This window comes from Anabrus simplex, chromosome 8 (genome assembly GCF_040414725.1).
Source record: "Anabrus simplex isolate iqAnaSimp1 chromosome 8, ASM4041472v1, whole genome shotgun sequence".
Classification (NCBI taxonomy): Eukaryota; Metazoa; Arthropoda; class Insecta; order Orthoptera; family Tettigoniidae; genus Anabrus; species Anabrus simplex.
In genome coordinates this window covers 103,739,353-103,756,182 of record NC_090272.1, presented here as the reverse complement: position 1 = coordinate 103,756,182, position 16,830 = coordinate 103,739,353, and the positions used below count along the sequence as shown (strand labels likewise).

At 39.6% G+C, this 16,830-nt stretch overlaps 1 protein-coding gene across 1 annotated transcript in view; it reads left to right on the top strand.

Moving 5' to 3' along the window:
• Positions 1-2,860: 2,860 nt before the first annotated feature.
• LOC136878859 (double-stranded RNA-specific editase 1) overlaps positions 2,861-16,830 on the top strand; it is a 75,707-nt gene continuing 61,737 nt past the window's right edge. The window contains exons 1-2 of the mRNA XM_067152400.2: positions 2,861-3,104; positions 14,015-14,235. Coding sequence (XP_067008501.2) covers positions 3,065-3,104; positions 14,015-14,235 — 261 coding nt within the window. The 5' untranslated portion in view covers positions 2,861-3,064. The remainder of the gene's footprint in view (positions 3,105-14,014; positions 14,236-16,830) is intronic.

The window sequence follows — 16,830 nt, the reverse complement described above, 5'->3', positions numbered from 1 at the left end:
TTGATATTGCGTTAGAACACAAGGGTATGATAGAAAATAAAAAGACCGACAGCTCCACTACGAAGTGTAAGGAGGAAGCTTGGAAACGTATAGCACTGGAGTACAATTCCAGAAACGTGGTCCAGCGGGAATGGAAGTCTCTCAAATTATGTTACGAAAACATGAAGAAGAGGGCAAAACAAGCAAATGCCGAAGATATGGTACAGTTATACAAAACGGGGGGTGGTCAGTATGTGCCGCCTTCCTTAGACGAAAGTGGGCAAAAAATTATTGCTGCACTTAAGCCCCAGTTTCATCCCAGCGTCAGCGAGTTCGACGATGATGTTGGCTTCCATGCGGAAGTTATCACCGAAGTGAAGGACATGGAAGTCATCAATGCAGATCCCGAATGTCCTTCAAGTTTTTTAGTGATAACTGAAGCTGAGGAATTTCAAGTAGATGGGCGAAATGGAGAGACGGTGTGCAGTTCCAATCCAGGACCTTCAACTTTACTGCCTGAAAAGAGGAAGAAAGAAGACATAAGGGAGACTTTTTATAAGAGGAAGCTCTAGAGTCTGGTTGAAGAGCATGCAGTGAAAATGAATATATTGAACTTAGAACTAGAAATGAAAATGAAAGAATATCAGAAATATGAATAAGCGTTAATGTCCCTAGTGTAATTAAAAGTTTAGAAAGTGTTAATAAATTATAGTGTAATTAAAAGTTCAGAAATACCTTAAAGTGTTGTTAATCAGTGCAGTTCTAAGTGATGTGTTTTCTCTTCCATTTCCCTGATTTACAGCATGTTCAGGCAGTTCTTGATAAATCATCCTTCCTCTGAAAACAGCATCATCAACATCAGGAGTGTCATCATCTGCATTAATGCCCAAGGTATGTAATACAAATGTTGCCACTATGATAGGTGGAACTCGAAGTAACTTTACTGCTAGTTTCATTCTTAAACACGGAAATCACCTTTTGACAACACCGAAAGACCGTTCGATTACTGATCTTGTCTTCCTGTGTGCCCTGTTATATGCTCGTTCTGCACGGCTTTCTTCGTGCATTGTAGGTGTAAGTAAATTGTGACAACAGCGGTATGCACTATCCCCCAAGACCACACCTTGGGGAAATTCTCCTGCTTCAAATTGGGCATGAATTCTAGAATTCCTAAAAATATTGCTGTCATGTGCAGATCCTGGCCACCTGGCAACAATATTTTGAAAACGAAGTTTTGAATCGCAGACAGCTTGTACATTTAAGGAAAACCAACCATGGCGATTTCTGTATATTTCTGCATTATTGCCACCAGGTGATATAATTGGTATATGTGTACAGTCTATTGCACCTAGTACTCCAGGAAAGTTGCAAATGTTATAGAAGTCTCGCATCACCCTTCTTACTTCACCCTCCTCAGTAGGCATCTTGGTGAATTGAGGTTTCAGAGCTGCAATCTCTCTAGTGACTTTGTGTATAGTCCTACTTGCAGTTCCTTTATTTACATTGAATACATCTCCAATTACTATTTGGAAACTTCCAGTTGCGTAAAATCTTAGTGTGAGAACGATCATGAACATTGGATTCAGTGCATGATTTCGTTTAGTTTGTGTCCTTAATTGTAGATGTAATCTTTGTTCTAGTTCTTCAACTACACGTTTTTCTAGTCGAAACCTTATTTTAAATTGTCGATCATTTAGTTCTAAAAAGGGATTCTTTCTATGTTGAAACACGCGAGGAGCTCTTTGGAGTTCATACTCTCCATTCTCGGATGAAACATCAGAGTAATCTGAAATCTGAAAATAACATATCCTATAGGCCCTAAGCATAAAACAGTAAACAAACAACTTGTTAATAGTAGGATTATTGTTCAAATAATTACAAATTGCATTACTTACCATTTTACTTTAATCAATAGTAGGCCTATTTGTTCTTTTTCGTTATTACGTTATAGACACCTAACAGATTTATTTCTCACAAAAATAATAATTATATTCCTTCTGCTGAACTTAGTTCAACCAGGTTAATCTGAGAAAATTCACCAGTCAGATTTGATCTTACATCAAGGATCTTGGATTAATGTTTATACAACCAAAATTCTAAGTTCAGCTTGACTGGAAATCAGTTTCAGGTGGTTGAACTCAGATTAACTTTTATGCAACCGGCCCTAAGAGGACTATTTATACCGACCTGTACGCAAATTGAGATTAGATGAAAGGGACTTTACACTACAGGAGTCTTAACTCTGCTTAAAGGCGAGTTATTTATTAATCACAGATGGTTCCACCTTTCACGGCATTGGTTATTATTAACTAATGTTAAAGTTACCATAATTACTACTAACACCAGCCAATTCAAAATTCACCGATATCAACAATCCCTCTTGTATTTTACAATAGCGGTACGGTAACTAAATTGATAAATTGGTCGTATTGTTGAGTAAAGAAAATAGTATAATGACATCATCAACTGTTAGCTTGAGTGGCGATTATTGGTTTTCTAGAACGAATGCTTCACGATTTCGTGAAAATTGTACATCAAGCGAGAAACATTGCCAGATTTTTTGTTTGCTCTGGTGTATGTATTAAGATTGATTCTCCGTAGGACGCTGACCTCAACTGCAATGAACGCACCCAGACATGCCAACGGTATTTTTAGCCCAGTTTGAAAGGTTAATTATATTAATTGTAAAGTGTAGGATAAAGCATGGGCTACGTTTAACTTTAGTTGAATTATATTTCCTACACTCATTCAATATAATGAGATGATATCAATTGCGTGAATATGCAGTGGAAGATTTAACAATAAACCATGAGTCGAAACTTTAGTTTTTGATATCGTATTGTTGGCAAAGCTGTTGTCCTCCGGCTCCCGTTAACTTGAAGCGTCTGTCTCCCCTCCCCCCTTTTGGCGCCTATGTCTTTGTGATTTGGCGTCGTTGTATTACTGTAGGCAATACTTCTGATTTTCCATTTCGTATTTTAAGTAATCTATGATATTTTGGTCGTAATTGTTTTACCTACGTGTGTGTTTTTAATTAGTGACAATTTTACTGAACAGTGAAACCTTATAAATAGCGTAATTGAATATGTCGTACAACACCCGGAGACAAACTGGCCAAGGAATGGGTAAGTGTATGCATATTTCTGTTGGTTTAGATTTTTACATTTCGAGAGCATAGACGACGTACGTGGTTTGAATTTATGATCTGCGAGTTTATTGTATTCATATACTCCCTATTTGTAGTTGGACTCTTAATAGAGGAACCAATATTTTGTTAGCAACCATCTTGAAAAGCTCTTCTGTCAATGATAGCACGAAGGCGCCGGCTGACAAAATTCATGCAAGTAATTTTTCAGTGTTCCGATTATTTTCTCTGTTGTGCGTACAGGAGGTGGTCAGTTAGCCGAAATATGCGGAAATGAGTTTTTGCGAAAGATTGCGATTCCTAGTTTTTAAGAGGATTTAGACAAATTCCTCGTAAAAACTAGCAAAAGATTAAATCTTAGTTTGAAATCTTAAATGTGCCATTGATGTGAAAACTTGTTTACTAGCCATCAGATTAAAATATGCGCGCGTAACTGTAGTGGAACTGATACACACATGGGATTAGTCTTAGGAGATACGAATGTGGCAATATATAACCGCGCGGTTTGCCACTTCCTCTTGTTACGTGCAGATCGCACATCAGCACGACGTGCATTTCCATTAGAGGTTGCCGTACGAAAGACTTGTAAGGTTTATGGATGTACTAGCGACCTTTTCCGATTGGTGGGCGGGAGGTATAGCGTATTTATTGGGGCTGGTGCGTCAAAAGTCGTTTGAGAGGAAGGAATAAGGGGAGGTGCCTAATGGTAGAATCGGCTATTAATTATTATAAGAGGCTAAAATGGTCCTTACCATTTTAGCAGGTAACAAAAATATTTTTTCCACTTAGTCATATTTTTTGAATATTGAGAAGTGCTCATATCTCTTGGAATAAAAAAATTAGTGATAGACGGACAGCTTTTGATTTACGTTTGCATATCTTTCATCCTAACTTATCCACACTATTCTAGAAGAGTACTTATATTTTCAATGTTTGAAATCAATTGAGCAATACCCTTTGTTTGAAATTGAAGTGTAAATAAATGGTGTCAGTTGTGTACACAGTGTGCAGACTTAGAAGTGATAAAAATGATGTGCAACGATACCTTAAAGGAGGGCTTCTTGTTTTATGCTTGCCAGAAACCTACCATGCCACCCCCAGAAGTGTTCTTATTTATATAGAATTATAACTAAGACTGTGGAAATCAGCTGAATGTAATGATGTGATGTGTTCCTATTGACCAGCCAATATTCGTGCTGTGTTTCTCATCGCCGGCCAAGCTTCGTATTGTCTCTGATAAAGGTCACAATAGACAGTTTAACATATTCGTTAAAATTTGGAGAACCACCAATTTTAAAGTTCGGTAAAAGTAAGAAAAATGTCACTTTGAAAGTTGTCATGGCATGTGCTGGATATGTGTACCATCTGCAACATCATAACCTTGTGTACTGATTAAGTAAAATTCGCAGATTTTTTAGTAAGTCTCAGCATTATAAACAGAGTTATTCCCTGTGGAGATTTTAGTAGGGATCGAGAATTAAAAGTATCTGGAAGCAGGTGTTTCTTCTCGTGTGAGAAATGCACGGTATAACTTTACATTACATGTAACTATTCTCATGTTTAGACCCGTATAAATTTGCTGTAATTTGCATACATATTTATTTTTCTATTCCACCTATTCAATACAATTGATTTTGTGCTGTTAGAAATTCATTTTACTACAACATTACATTAAAAGGGACATGTTTCGCTCTGTTTCCGAGCATCCTCAGCCTTTGTAGCTTGTCTCTAGGTTAAGGCCTGTCATTGTTAATTTGCTTATAACTAATATGTACTTAATTAAGATTCTAAAAACTAAATGGAAAATGAGTGAACATAGGCATTTGTAAACACAATGGACAGTTTAACAATTTAAAATGATGGTGCTAAAATTGGGACAGGCATTGATTCTACGTACACTGATGTCCAAAACACAGTAATATCCTCACAGTAATGAGATTTGGCTAAAATTCTCCAAGTTCTTCGTTTTTTAAAAACAATTGTTAGTTGACTTATTATGTTGAATGCATTCAAATTTGAGTCATAAATCCTGTTGAATCTCAATAGTATCTAAAGCTTGAAGTCTTAATATGCATGTTAAAGGGTTTGGAAATATTCTGCATCATGTATTGTTTGAGGCATGCTTCTGTAATTTATTAATGGTAAATAAAAGGCAACATACCGGGCGAGTTGGCCGTGCGCTTAGGAGTGCGCAGCTGTGAGTTCGCATCTGGGAGATTGTGGGTTTGAACCCCACTGTCGGCAACCCTGAAGATGGTTTTCCCGCAGTTTCCCATTTTCTCACCCGGCAAATGCTGGGGCTGTAGCTTAATTGGTAGAAATTCAGTAAGGGTTACATTACTTTTATATCATGATAAGGATTAATATGTTGGAAATCTTATGTGGAATACCTTGTAGAGGAGAGATGTGTTCACTGCCACAGTTAAGAATCCACCTGCCGTCCTCCAGAAGTAATTTTGCTTTGCTAACCTAATACAATTTATGGTATAACTTTACGTCCCGCAGCCCAACATTTATAACATTATAAGGAAGTGAAAGTAATGCAAATCGTACTTGGAATTCCTTTTAGAGGAGATGTGTGTTCATTGCCATGTCCAGGAACCCACCATCCCGCCCCAAGAAGTACATTTACTTTTATAACCTACTAAAGGGCAGCAGCTGCCATTGTCCACGACTAAGTAGCTTCTTGCATTCTCATTGGTCAACGTGAACGGAATGTGACGTCCTTGCCATTAATGCTGATAAATACATTGCGGTACAAATCCTGGATGAATAAAAGCACAAAAAAAAACACCATGTAAAATAACAATGCAGCTTGTAACCGTCCGGACCAACGGTCTTGTCCAGATCCTATCCTAACCGTCCGCACGGCAAGAATCAGTCCAGACCAATCGTGTTTCCACACGAAACTAGGGGCCTAGGGCCGTTTTGCAGCTTCTAACTGTCCAGACCAATGGTCTTGTCCATGGCAATAATCCTAACCGTCCAGACCAATTGTCTTGTCCACGGCAAGAATCCTAACCGCCCAGACCAATCGCCTTCCGTCCGGACCAATCGTGTTTCCACATGAAATTAGGGGCCTAGGGCCGCTTTGTGGCTTCTAACCGTCCAGACCAATGGTCTTGTCCACGGTAAGAATCCTAACCGTGCAGACCAATCGTCTTGTCCACGGCAAGAATCCTAACCGTCCAGACCAAGACCAATCGTGTTTCCTCTTGAAACTAGGGGCCTAGGGCTTCTAACCATCCAGACCAATGGTCTTGTCCAGATACTATTCTAACCGTCCGCACGCCAAGAACCAGTCGTGCAACAATAATCACCACCACTAGCTATCGAAGCACCTCACTCAATAATTCCTCAATACAGAGGTTGGCAGCTATGAGCACAGCTTCACAACATCCTTCCCGAGAAGGCTGCGAGCGTTTAAACAAACAACAGTCGTTCTGCGCGCAGCTGAATGTATTGATCACTGGGCTGCGATAAGTAAAGTAATAATCAATTTCTTACGCGCCATAGTCCATCACCTAATTACTTTCCAGCATTTCCATTGGGTGAGACACCATGGGATATGACGTCACTCGTAGCAATGAAGGAAATTAATTCCGTTACCAACCCGTGCACAAGAAATACACCACTGCCCAGACCAATGGAGGTGACACGTGGGATACTATAGTCCCGTTTTTATGAGTTTCGACTTGACAGTTAGCCGGAAGTCAGACGGTGGTGCCAAATTGCTACGAATACAAACAGCTGATTTACGATACAGAACACGAACAGAAATGCAAATACTGGAATATAAGTCCATAATCAGTTATTCTTTGTAGCAACATACATGATTCACATAAGGTGAACAATAATACACAACACATTTAGGATAAGGCTACAAGATAAAAATGTCATTTCTCGAACAGATAAAAAGTGAGAAAATTAAATTAAATTTCTACTCACCATGTATAAGATCTCGCGTTGCTTTTAGATTCAGTTTCCCGTAAGGAAGGAAATAATCCTACAAAGCGAATATATCACTAATTTCTGAGTCACTATCGGCATTGTCATCGTCTGTTGAGGTTTCACTCTCGCTTGATCCTACAGAGATAATCAAGTATTCAACATAATCGTCTGTGAGACTTTCTTTCTCCCAAGCTTTAATCATCTCACAACGTTGCTCTAGTCCTCCGCAGTTATACGGCCTACGGCTTCGAAAATAAGTCTTTCAACTTCCGAAAATGTGAAGAGTCGGTTATTCTCAGCTATATAATTCTTCAATTGGGCCCAAATCAGTTATAAAGTGTTAAAATGGCATTGGTATAGTGAAAGGTGAACTACTGTATGCCTGTTCCTTCTGGTTATTTCATCCACCACATAAATTAGGCACTGGGGTTTGCTTTGTTTCAAGACATGCATAAGATCCACCTTCCCCATGTCATCGCGAACCGAAATATTGTGCTCTTTCTCCCACTTAATCAGCTCATTCTTTCTAGCTGCCATTGTTGGTGCTTTGTCGAGAATGACTCCCTAACATTACAAACAATTTCCCGGGCCTGGCTCTTTAGTGGAGTACCGCGTCGGAAGAGCTTTCTTCTCTTGGTAGCTTCATCCTTAGACGTAGGCATCCACATGACAGAATATCAAATTCACACACGGGCCTAAAATTAACCTACTATATTATTACTGAACGAAATATTAAACTAAGCTACTATATAAACTAGATCACCTGTTACACACTATTCACTACAATATAACTCACTATACTATTAAAATACTAAACAAATCATTTATAAACTCTACACTATGAAATATAAACGAGCAACCACCTAGCACAGAGACACTCAAAGACCGCAAAAAGAACTGAGCACAATACAACACACAGCTGATAGCACGTGGTTACAGTAAACAACAAATCGACAACACTGCTAACTGTAACTGGAGTCTAACGCGCTCTATCGGAGTGATCGGCTGCCTATGATTGGCTGTTGATTAATTCACTTACCCTCCGCCAAAAGGCAGCGCTCGAACGTCAAGTCGAAACTCATAATAACTGAACTATAGAGGCCAAGTACCACTTCGCGGCTTCTAGACCCATGGTCTAACCAATCCAGACCAATGGTCTAACCAAGCTAGACCAATGGCTTTTTTACTAACCTAACCTGACCAATCCAGACCAATGGAGGTTTGTAGTCTCCTCGAACTGGTCTTGTTTTGACGAGCAGACTTTACATTGGAAGCAGTTCGTTTTTATGGTGTTTTGTCAAAAGGGGCGTCAATCTGAAAATCTTGAACTGTTGATATATTAGCCTTGTTCACAATCTTTAAGTGATGGTGCGTCCCTTTGACTGCTGCTGTATTGCCTCGCGGTGCTTGTTACATCACAGCGACTGCTTGCTTTCGTGTTTCTACACGTGACGTAACAAGCACCGTGAGGTATTATAGCAGCAGTCAAAGGGACGCACCATCACTTAACACTTTAGCGTCGACGTGTACATTTCCTTTTTTCGTGGTAAACTGCTGAAATGCGATATACATTTTTCAGGTTGTTGTCGGTTACGGATGTTCGTAATTTCATTCGTAGATGATAATCAAAGACATAATTCATGTTCAAAGTTACTATTTTTGTCTCTCCCCATTGGGGTGACATGGTTATCCGGTTGACTATGCAACAGAGAAAGCGCACGTCACCCCTACAGGGGCGAGACAGTCTTTTTACCTTTGTTGTTGTGGAACACTGTGCTCTGTGTTGTGAGCTGTTGAGAGTTCCTTGTAATTGACAGGTTTGTGACAAGAATTTAATTGATGTTATGTGTTTCTGTGTTGAGTAAGCCATGATTACTGATGGAGAGATAGAACAACTTGAAAAGGGTTTGAATGTTGAATCAAGAGATGTTGACATTTAGGATTTGCAATGTGACGCCACCTTTTCCGAGTCAGAATTCGGCAGTAGTTTGTGTAGTGAGGACTAGCAAAGATTCCAGAGCTGCATTGGGCAGTGATTCAACCAAATCACCAGCCAGTGACAATTACTGGGGAACATTCTCAGGTTTGCAGAAACATTGTATTTATTTACACGTAGCCCAGGTTTACAATTTCATCTCAGTGCTAAATCTCAACCAGTATGTAAGAATAAAGCAATAATAAACACCAATTCACATTATTTCCCTTGCCATTAATAATTGAATTCTGATGGTTGCGTATGTCACCCCAATGTCAGAGAAATTCCACTGTCTGTTGCGCAATGCACAGCATGCTGAGAAAGGAATGGGCACTGCGCTGCACTCTATGAACACCTTACGTGAACAAGCAGTGCAATACAACAGTGAATGGTAGCGCTAGTTTCGTGCGATAGCCTGAAGTTGAGGGGCCTGGACACACTACCGTGTCACCCCTCTATATTGTGTGTGAGGGTCCGTCACCCCACATGGAGTGACATCGTCTTCAAAGTGTTAAAGATTGTGAATAAGGATAATATATCAACATTTCAAGATTTTCAGATTGACATCGCTTTTGACAAAGCAATCATGAAAATGAACTGCTTCCAATGTAAATTCTGCTCATCAAATCAAGACCAGTTTGCGGAAATTACAAACATGTTACATTTTACTGTTTACCATTAATAAATTACAGAAGCATGCCTCAAACCAATACATGATGCGAAATATTTCCAACCCCTATATTAAGACTTCAAGCTTTAGATACTATTGAGCTTCAACAGGATTTATGACTCAAATTTGAATGTATTCAACATAAGTCAACTAACAATTGTTTTTAAAAACAAAGAGCTTGGGAATTTTGGCCAAATCTCATTACTGTGTTTTGAACGTCGTCGTATTTAGAATCAATGCATACATACATATCCCACGTCGTTCCATCTTAAGCGATGGGTCAGCAAACGAGGGTTCTCCACCAGTTGCAGTCCCTGAACTTCTCTCCTTCTTCAATGCTTTCCAAAGTATATCCTCTCTGTTAAATGTCAATTTTCACCATGTCCTTGTACCTGAGTCTTGGTTGCCCTCTTTGTCTTCAAGTTTTAGATCGTACATTTTTTTGGGTAATCTGTTATCACCCAAGCGTCGCATATGTCCATACCATCTCAGTCGCTGCACTGTTATTTTGTCCTGCAGTCTTACAACTTGAGCCTGCTTGCGGATTTCCTCATTACGGACTCTGTCCCTCCGTGTTTTGCTGATCTTGCTACGGACAAATCTCATTTCTGCTGCCTGGATTTTACTAACATCTTTGTTTCTCATGGTCCATGTTTCGCAACCATAGGTCAGAATTGGTAGGTAACAAGTTCATATATTTCATATAATTTTAGCACTGTCATTTTAAATTGTTAAACTGTCCATTGTGTTTACAAATGCCTATGTTCACGTATTTTACCACTTCGTTTTTAGAATCATAATTTAGTACAATTTAGTTATAAGCAAATTAACAGTGCCAGGTCTTAACCTTGAGACAAGTTACAAAGGCTGAGGAATGCTCGGAAACCGAGCGAAACATGTCCCTTTTAATGTAATGTAGTAAAACGAATTTCTAACAGCACAAAATCAATTGTATTGAATAGGTGGAATAGAAAAATAAAAATTTGTATGCAAATTATAACCTTACATCCCGCAGCCCAAATTTTATAACATTACAAGGAAGTGAAGATAATGCAAATCTTACTTGGAATTCCTTTTAGAGGTGAGATGTGTTCATTGCGATGTCTAGGAACCCACCATCCCACCCCCAGAAGCACATTTACTTTTATAACCTAATGAAGAGCAGCACCCGCCATCCGCCATTGCTGAAGTAGCTACTTGCATTTTCATTGGTCAATGTGAACAGAATGTGATGTCATTTTCATCAATGCTGATAAATACATTGCGTTACCAACCCCGGCTGAATAAAAGCACAAACAAGAAACACCATGTAAAGGAAACAATACAAAAAACACAGACCAATCGTGTTTCCACACGAAACTAGAGGCCTAGGGCTGTTTCCCGGATGTTAACCGTCCAGACCAATGGTCTTGTCCATATCATATCGTAACAGTCTGCACGGCAAGAACCAATCCAGACCAATGGTCTTGTCCAGGTCCTATCCTAACCATCCACACGGCAAGAACCAGTCCAGACCAGTTGTGTTTCCACATAAAACTAGAGGCCTAGGGCCGCTTTGCGGCTTCTAACCGTGCAGACCAATGGTCTTGTCCAGATCCTATCCTAACCATCCGTATGGCAAGAACCAGTCCAGACTAATCGTGTTTCCACATGAAACTATAGAGGCTTATTGTGTAAAAATAATCACCACATTAGTTCCTAAGTACAGAGGTTGGCAGCTCTGACACTGCTTCACAACATCCTTCCCGAGAAGGCCTTGAGCGTATAAACAAACAACAGTCCTTCCGCGCGCAACTGAATGCAGCGAGTAGTGGGATGCGAGAAGTAAAGTAATGATAAATGCACTTGCAGGTTTAAACATTCGGTGAAGATGGGTACCTTTTTAGAGGGACAACTTCCTCCGCACTAAGTAATATCCTGTGTTGCTTACTGGCTACTGGAAAATAGGCCCCACTATCCATTAATTGAGTGAGCTGAAAGTGAGTTCGGGAACAATATGCGATTGGTCCTCGTACTGTCAAAGTTTGTGAAGATTTGGCCATTTGTAATTCTTAACGACTTGGGGGAGTAGTTGTAGTAGTCACAATAGACGAGGCAATGTTTGGCAAGAGAAACCATAACTGGCCATCGTGTGGTAAGTCAGTGGGTTTTCGGTGGGATTGAACATGAGATTAACAAGAAATTCTTCGTTATACTGGTGGACTCTCGGGATAGTCCTATGTTACTGGCCATTATTAAAGAGTACATTTTGCCTGGGACTACAATAATCTCATGACCGCTGGAGGGCCTACAACAGCCTCCAGGACGAAGGATTTCTCCACTTAAAAGTTAATCATTCAGTAGAATATGTGGGCACCAAGGAGAGCGAAAACGTCCACGAACTGAATGAAGAACGTCTACGGAGGAAGAACTCGTGCACACCAACACGATTGAAAGTGGAGAAACGTTAGGGAATCCCTACCCGTATCGGAAGGAATAAAGGACGATTCCTTGGGTATTTATCGCAACATCTATTCAAATACTCCTTCTCTTGTGGAGAAAGGATCCACAAATTTCTTCTCGCAGCGAGCGTGCTGTATCTTCCATGTTAAGGTAAGTCATTGTTCATTAATTCAAGTATTGAACACTGTTGCATAGAATGCGCTGCTGTCACTTCTTGTAATTTTTGTCTAACATATCCAGACAATTGGTTTTGTCACTAACCTACCGTATCCTATCCAGACAAGTGGTTTTGTCACTAACCTACCCTAACCTATCCAGACCAATGGTGGTGTCATGCGGGATACAAGAGGCATTAGGGCCGCTCAGTGGAGACCCCCTTTGCTTGCCCCCAGGCCAGTGGTCTAGTCAGTAGCTGGACCTAACCAATCCAGACCAATGGTTTGGTCGCTCCTCAGACCTAACCCATCCAGCTCAATGGTCTTGTCACTTCCTGGACCGAACCAATCCAGCCCAGTGGTCTTGTCACTAAGAATGCATAAGTTGACAAACCTGCCAAGTGTTAGATGACGTCGTCCCAGCCGCGCCATGTTGGATCTTTAACCTCACTTTCGCATGCTGTGTGCGAAAGTTTTACCAAATGAATCTCTTAGTCTGAAAGACTTCACATTTCTTAAAAAGAGTCCTGACCTTTTATTAGCCTATGTGAATACATCTTCTAATTGCAAAGCAAAAATTAAAATTGTAGGACCTGTATGATTACAAAGCAATTTTTACTTTTGAGTTTCATTGTGTATCCAAATCATGAAGATAAATTATTGGAACCTCAGTTACGTAAACTGACTATATCTTGACCCCATCATCAGTCATTCAAGAACACTTGCAGAGTCTTGCTGGCCTTGAAACGTTCTCTCCTCACTGTGGTCGCATGTTAGGCTCTCAGTCAATAAGAAAAAGGTTTCCAGCACACCGATCGATAAATGTCTACCTGTTAGTCTGCTTGCCCAAGGTTACACAAATCTGACTTTCGTAACAGCTGATGCGCTATCCCACTAACCTGATTAAAATGTTCTCATACGATGATCTCAGCTTCATACAATTCAGCTTCCAAAATATAAAAGAACAAGATCAGTAAAAACAAATAACTGTTAAACTCTTTCCACATTTGTGCGCATTTCACTTATAAAATATACGGGTACACTACGTATTATTAATCATTTCAAACCTGTATTTAATAATGGGAGGCAACTGGACTGCAATAAGTTTGCCATTTTTTGTACCTCAAGAATAATACACCCTTGCAATAAACGAACTTCATTAGGATAAGAATTTATATGACATGGTGTATGGCTTTTAGTGCCGGAAGTGTCCGAGGACATGTTCGGCTCGCCAGGTGCAGGTCTTTTATTTTGATGTCCTTAGGCGACCTGTGCCTTTTGATGAGGATGAAATGATGATGATGAAGGCGACACACACAGCCTCCGTGCCAGCAAAATGAACCAGTGTTGGTTAAAATTCCCGACCCTGCTGGGAATCGAACCCGGGACCCCTGTGACCAAAGGCCAGCACGCTAACCATTTAGTGATGGAGCCGGACAGAATTTATGTGATTGATGTCAACTTAATTTTTTTGTTTTCTAGTCCTGAATTGACTACCAGGGCTTAATCCTGCATCTGTGAGTATGAGGCGTAGCGCTTAATCAGCTGCACATACAGCTGGGATAATTTAAGGAATTAATGGAAATGGACATAGAAGCAAAGGATGCTTGATATCTTGTAATTAATAGACTAATCTGATTGGCACTTTTAATCAGATGGTCACTCAGGCATTTTATTTATTTTTATTTTGTTGTCAGGTGTGGGCCGTGGTACTTCTCAAGTTTTGTACCACCAAACACAGGCACCACCAAGAGCTGGTGGTGTACCACCTCGGATGGGTCAGTCACAGAATACAAGTTACAGCAGTCAGCAAAATTCAGGGTATGGGTCACAAGGAAGCGGTCCAGCATACTCTACACAATCAACACCACCGTCCAGTGCACCATCTTCCCAAGGAGGTTACTCTACACAGTCTTCGGTGAGCATATTCTACTTATTTTTCAGAATAATTGAATTTTGCCTATACTTCAATATATAGCCAGGGAGTTCTTTTGGATTGTTATAAAATAAGTTATATATTTTATTCTTGAATCCTGTGATCATCTGCCTCCAAAAGTGTTTAATATTGTAATGAAAGGGCTGAATCTTTGTATGAAAAGGTAGAACATGTGGCAACATGTCGGCCACAAGCTGAGCTGCTACTTGACTGTCATTTCCAAATTTTAATGTGTACATCACCTGAACAAAGCCAAATCCCTTATGCCTCCCATCTCTTGGTGCATGTACTGAAAACTTATGATTTTATTCTTGGGAAACTAACGGTTGACCAGTGTTGATATAAATTATTACATATACAGTGGAATCTCATTGTCATGTTTTCAATGCTATTAAATACATGTTAACATATCCTCATTAACAATTATTTCCTTCCCACGTAAGACAAACTTTCATAGCACTGTTTGACTAGGTATTTTCCCCATTATCGACGATGAATTTTGAAATTTAGTTAACTCATATCTTGTTCAGTGTATGCAGTGATCTCAGAAATTTTCACCAGCTGGGTGGCAGGAATGAGTAGCTGGGCTAGGAATACTACCAAAGAAATTAATTGTTAACAGTTCAATATATTCCCCTCAGGGCATTAAATATAATATTAGACAGGTAAACATTAACTGTTAAATTGAACTATTTTAGTGTTATCGTGAAAAAGACATAACAAAGTTTTCTGAGCTTCTAGTATTCCACTGCTCGTTCATAATTGTGTAATTCCAGGCATTATCACTCGGCTGCTGTGGAGTGCCATACGGGTTGTAACGTGTGGAATCGAGTGCTCTTGTCTATAAACGTGCTGCATGCGATTCCACGCTAATCCATACACCGCTCGCGCACGACACTATATGATAGTCAAGCTAAACATTTAAACTCCGATGTAATTGATGCAATTTTACGGACAATAATGAAGATTATTAAACAGTTCTACATTTTAATTTGGAGCACCCAATGACTCAAATATGTATTATTGGTAACTAGTACACATCTAGGTTATGTTAGCCGGGCAGTCCCTAAAAACGGCAGGGCAGTGCGCCCATTAAATAGGTCCTAGAGAGAACACTGGTATAATTCTTCCATGGTGTTCGATAGCTTATGGGCTTTGTCTTGAACCGAGGAATGAAAGTAATGGCACCTCCCTCCGCTCTCTCCTACCACCCCCTATCTTTTCTTTTGCATATAGAGAGCAGTTTGTGATTGTTTCATTTGACATTCAGTATGTCTTAGTAACAAGTTTGTGAAGTGTGTTTTTAATTATGAAGCAACAGACAATCAGTTATAAAAATTGACGTTCATTCAAGAAGTAGATAATCCTCGTGTGAAGTTTGTGGATATTGCACAGAAATAGAACATTCTTCCATCCATACTGAACAACTTACTAAGCAAGAGGAAAGAAATGGAATGTCCTTATGAAGAAGGAGCGAATGGAACAAAGAAAACTGATGCGAGGGTCAGTTTGCCGAGCTGGTGCGTTGCTGAAGTAGATTAATCAAGCCTATTTGTCTAATATCCCACTTGATGGAAACGTGATTTGACGTGATTTGAGCCCAGGCGGTTTATTTAGCTCAGTAGCTGGAACTGTCAGAACTTTCAAGCTTCCAGTGGTTGGATCTAGAGATTTAAGAACAGGCATAATCCAAACAAACAGTCCAAGTTGTTGTAAAAGTGTGGAGGAGAGATTTCTTTGCCAGTGCTATTTAAATCTGCAAGCTTATGTCACATCTGCAGTATTTGACCAATATTTATGTGCTCCGGATGTCCAGGTGGGTGCCGAAAACTAGAAGGTCCTGTGAAATGTGAAAATTGTGTTCCAATAAATTGCTCATGTCATCTGCAGCTTTTTGATCATTGTGTCATACAGTGTGTAAGACAAAAACTAGCAAGGGGCTTGTTCAAAGACTGTCAGCTTCTATTCATTCCACAATGGAGGAGCTATCCATCTTGGACTCGATGCATTTTGTAAAATCTGCTTGAGATTCTGTTAATGAAAATGTCGTAAGGAGTTATTTCAATAATGCTAACTAGCCAGACAACTTAGTGGAAGCAGTTGAAAAGTGCAAGGTAGTAAGGGAAAAACACAACATAAGAAACTGAAAGATGAAAGTAGTGACAGAGTGGATGCAACGGAACCAACACCCGTCCCTACACTGTTGTTGAATGCCATAGAAATATGTATTTCATTCTCTAATGTAATTAAATCTGCAAAAGCTATCCTTTTTCACATCACCTGCATTAACACACAATAAATGACACATTTTGCTTTCTTTTTTTCGTGATACATTCAGTAATATGTTTTCCCTCACATGATTTTTGAATTATTTAGTCCCTTCAGAAATGTGCAAACAAGTTTCCACTGTATATCTAAACTAAGCCTTACAATCTCATGTAATAAGCAAACTCAGTAATTGGATATTCCCTATGAATTCATCATAGTTTTACAAAAACAGCACCCAGCACACATGCATTTTAACTGTACTGTTTTCTTTTTTATGGAATAGAATGATGTTATAAATAAAATGCTTCA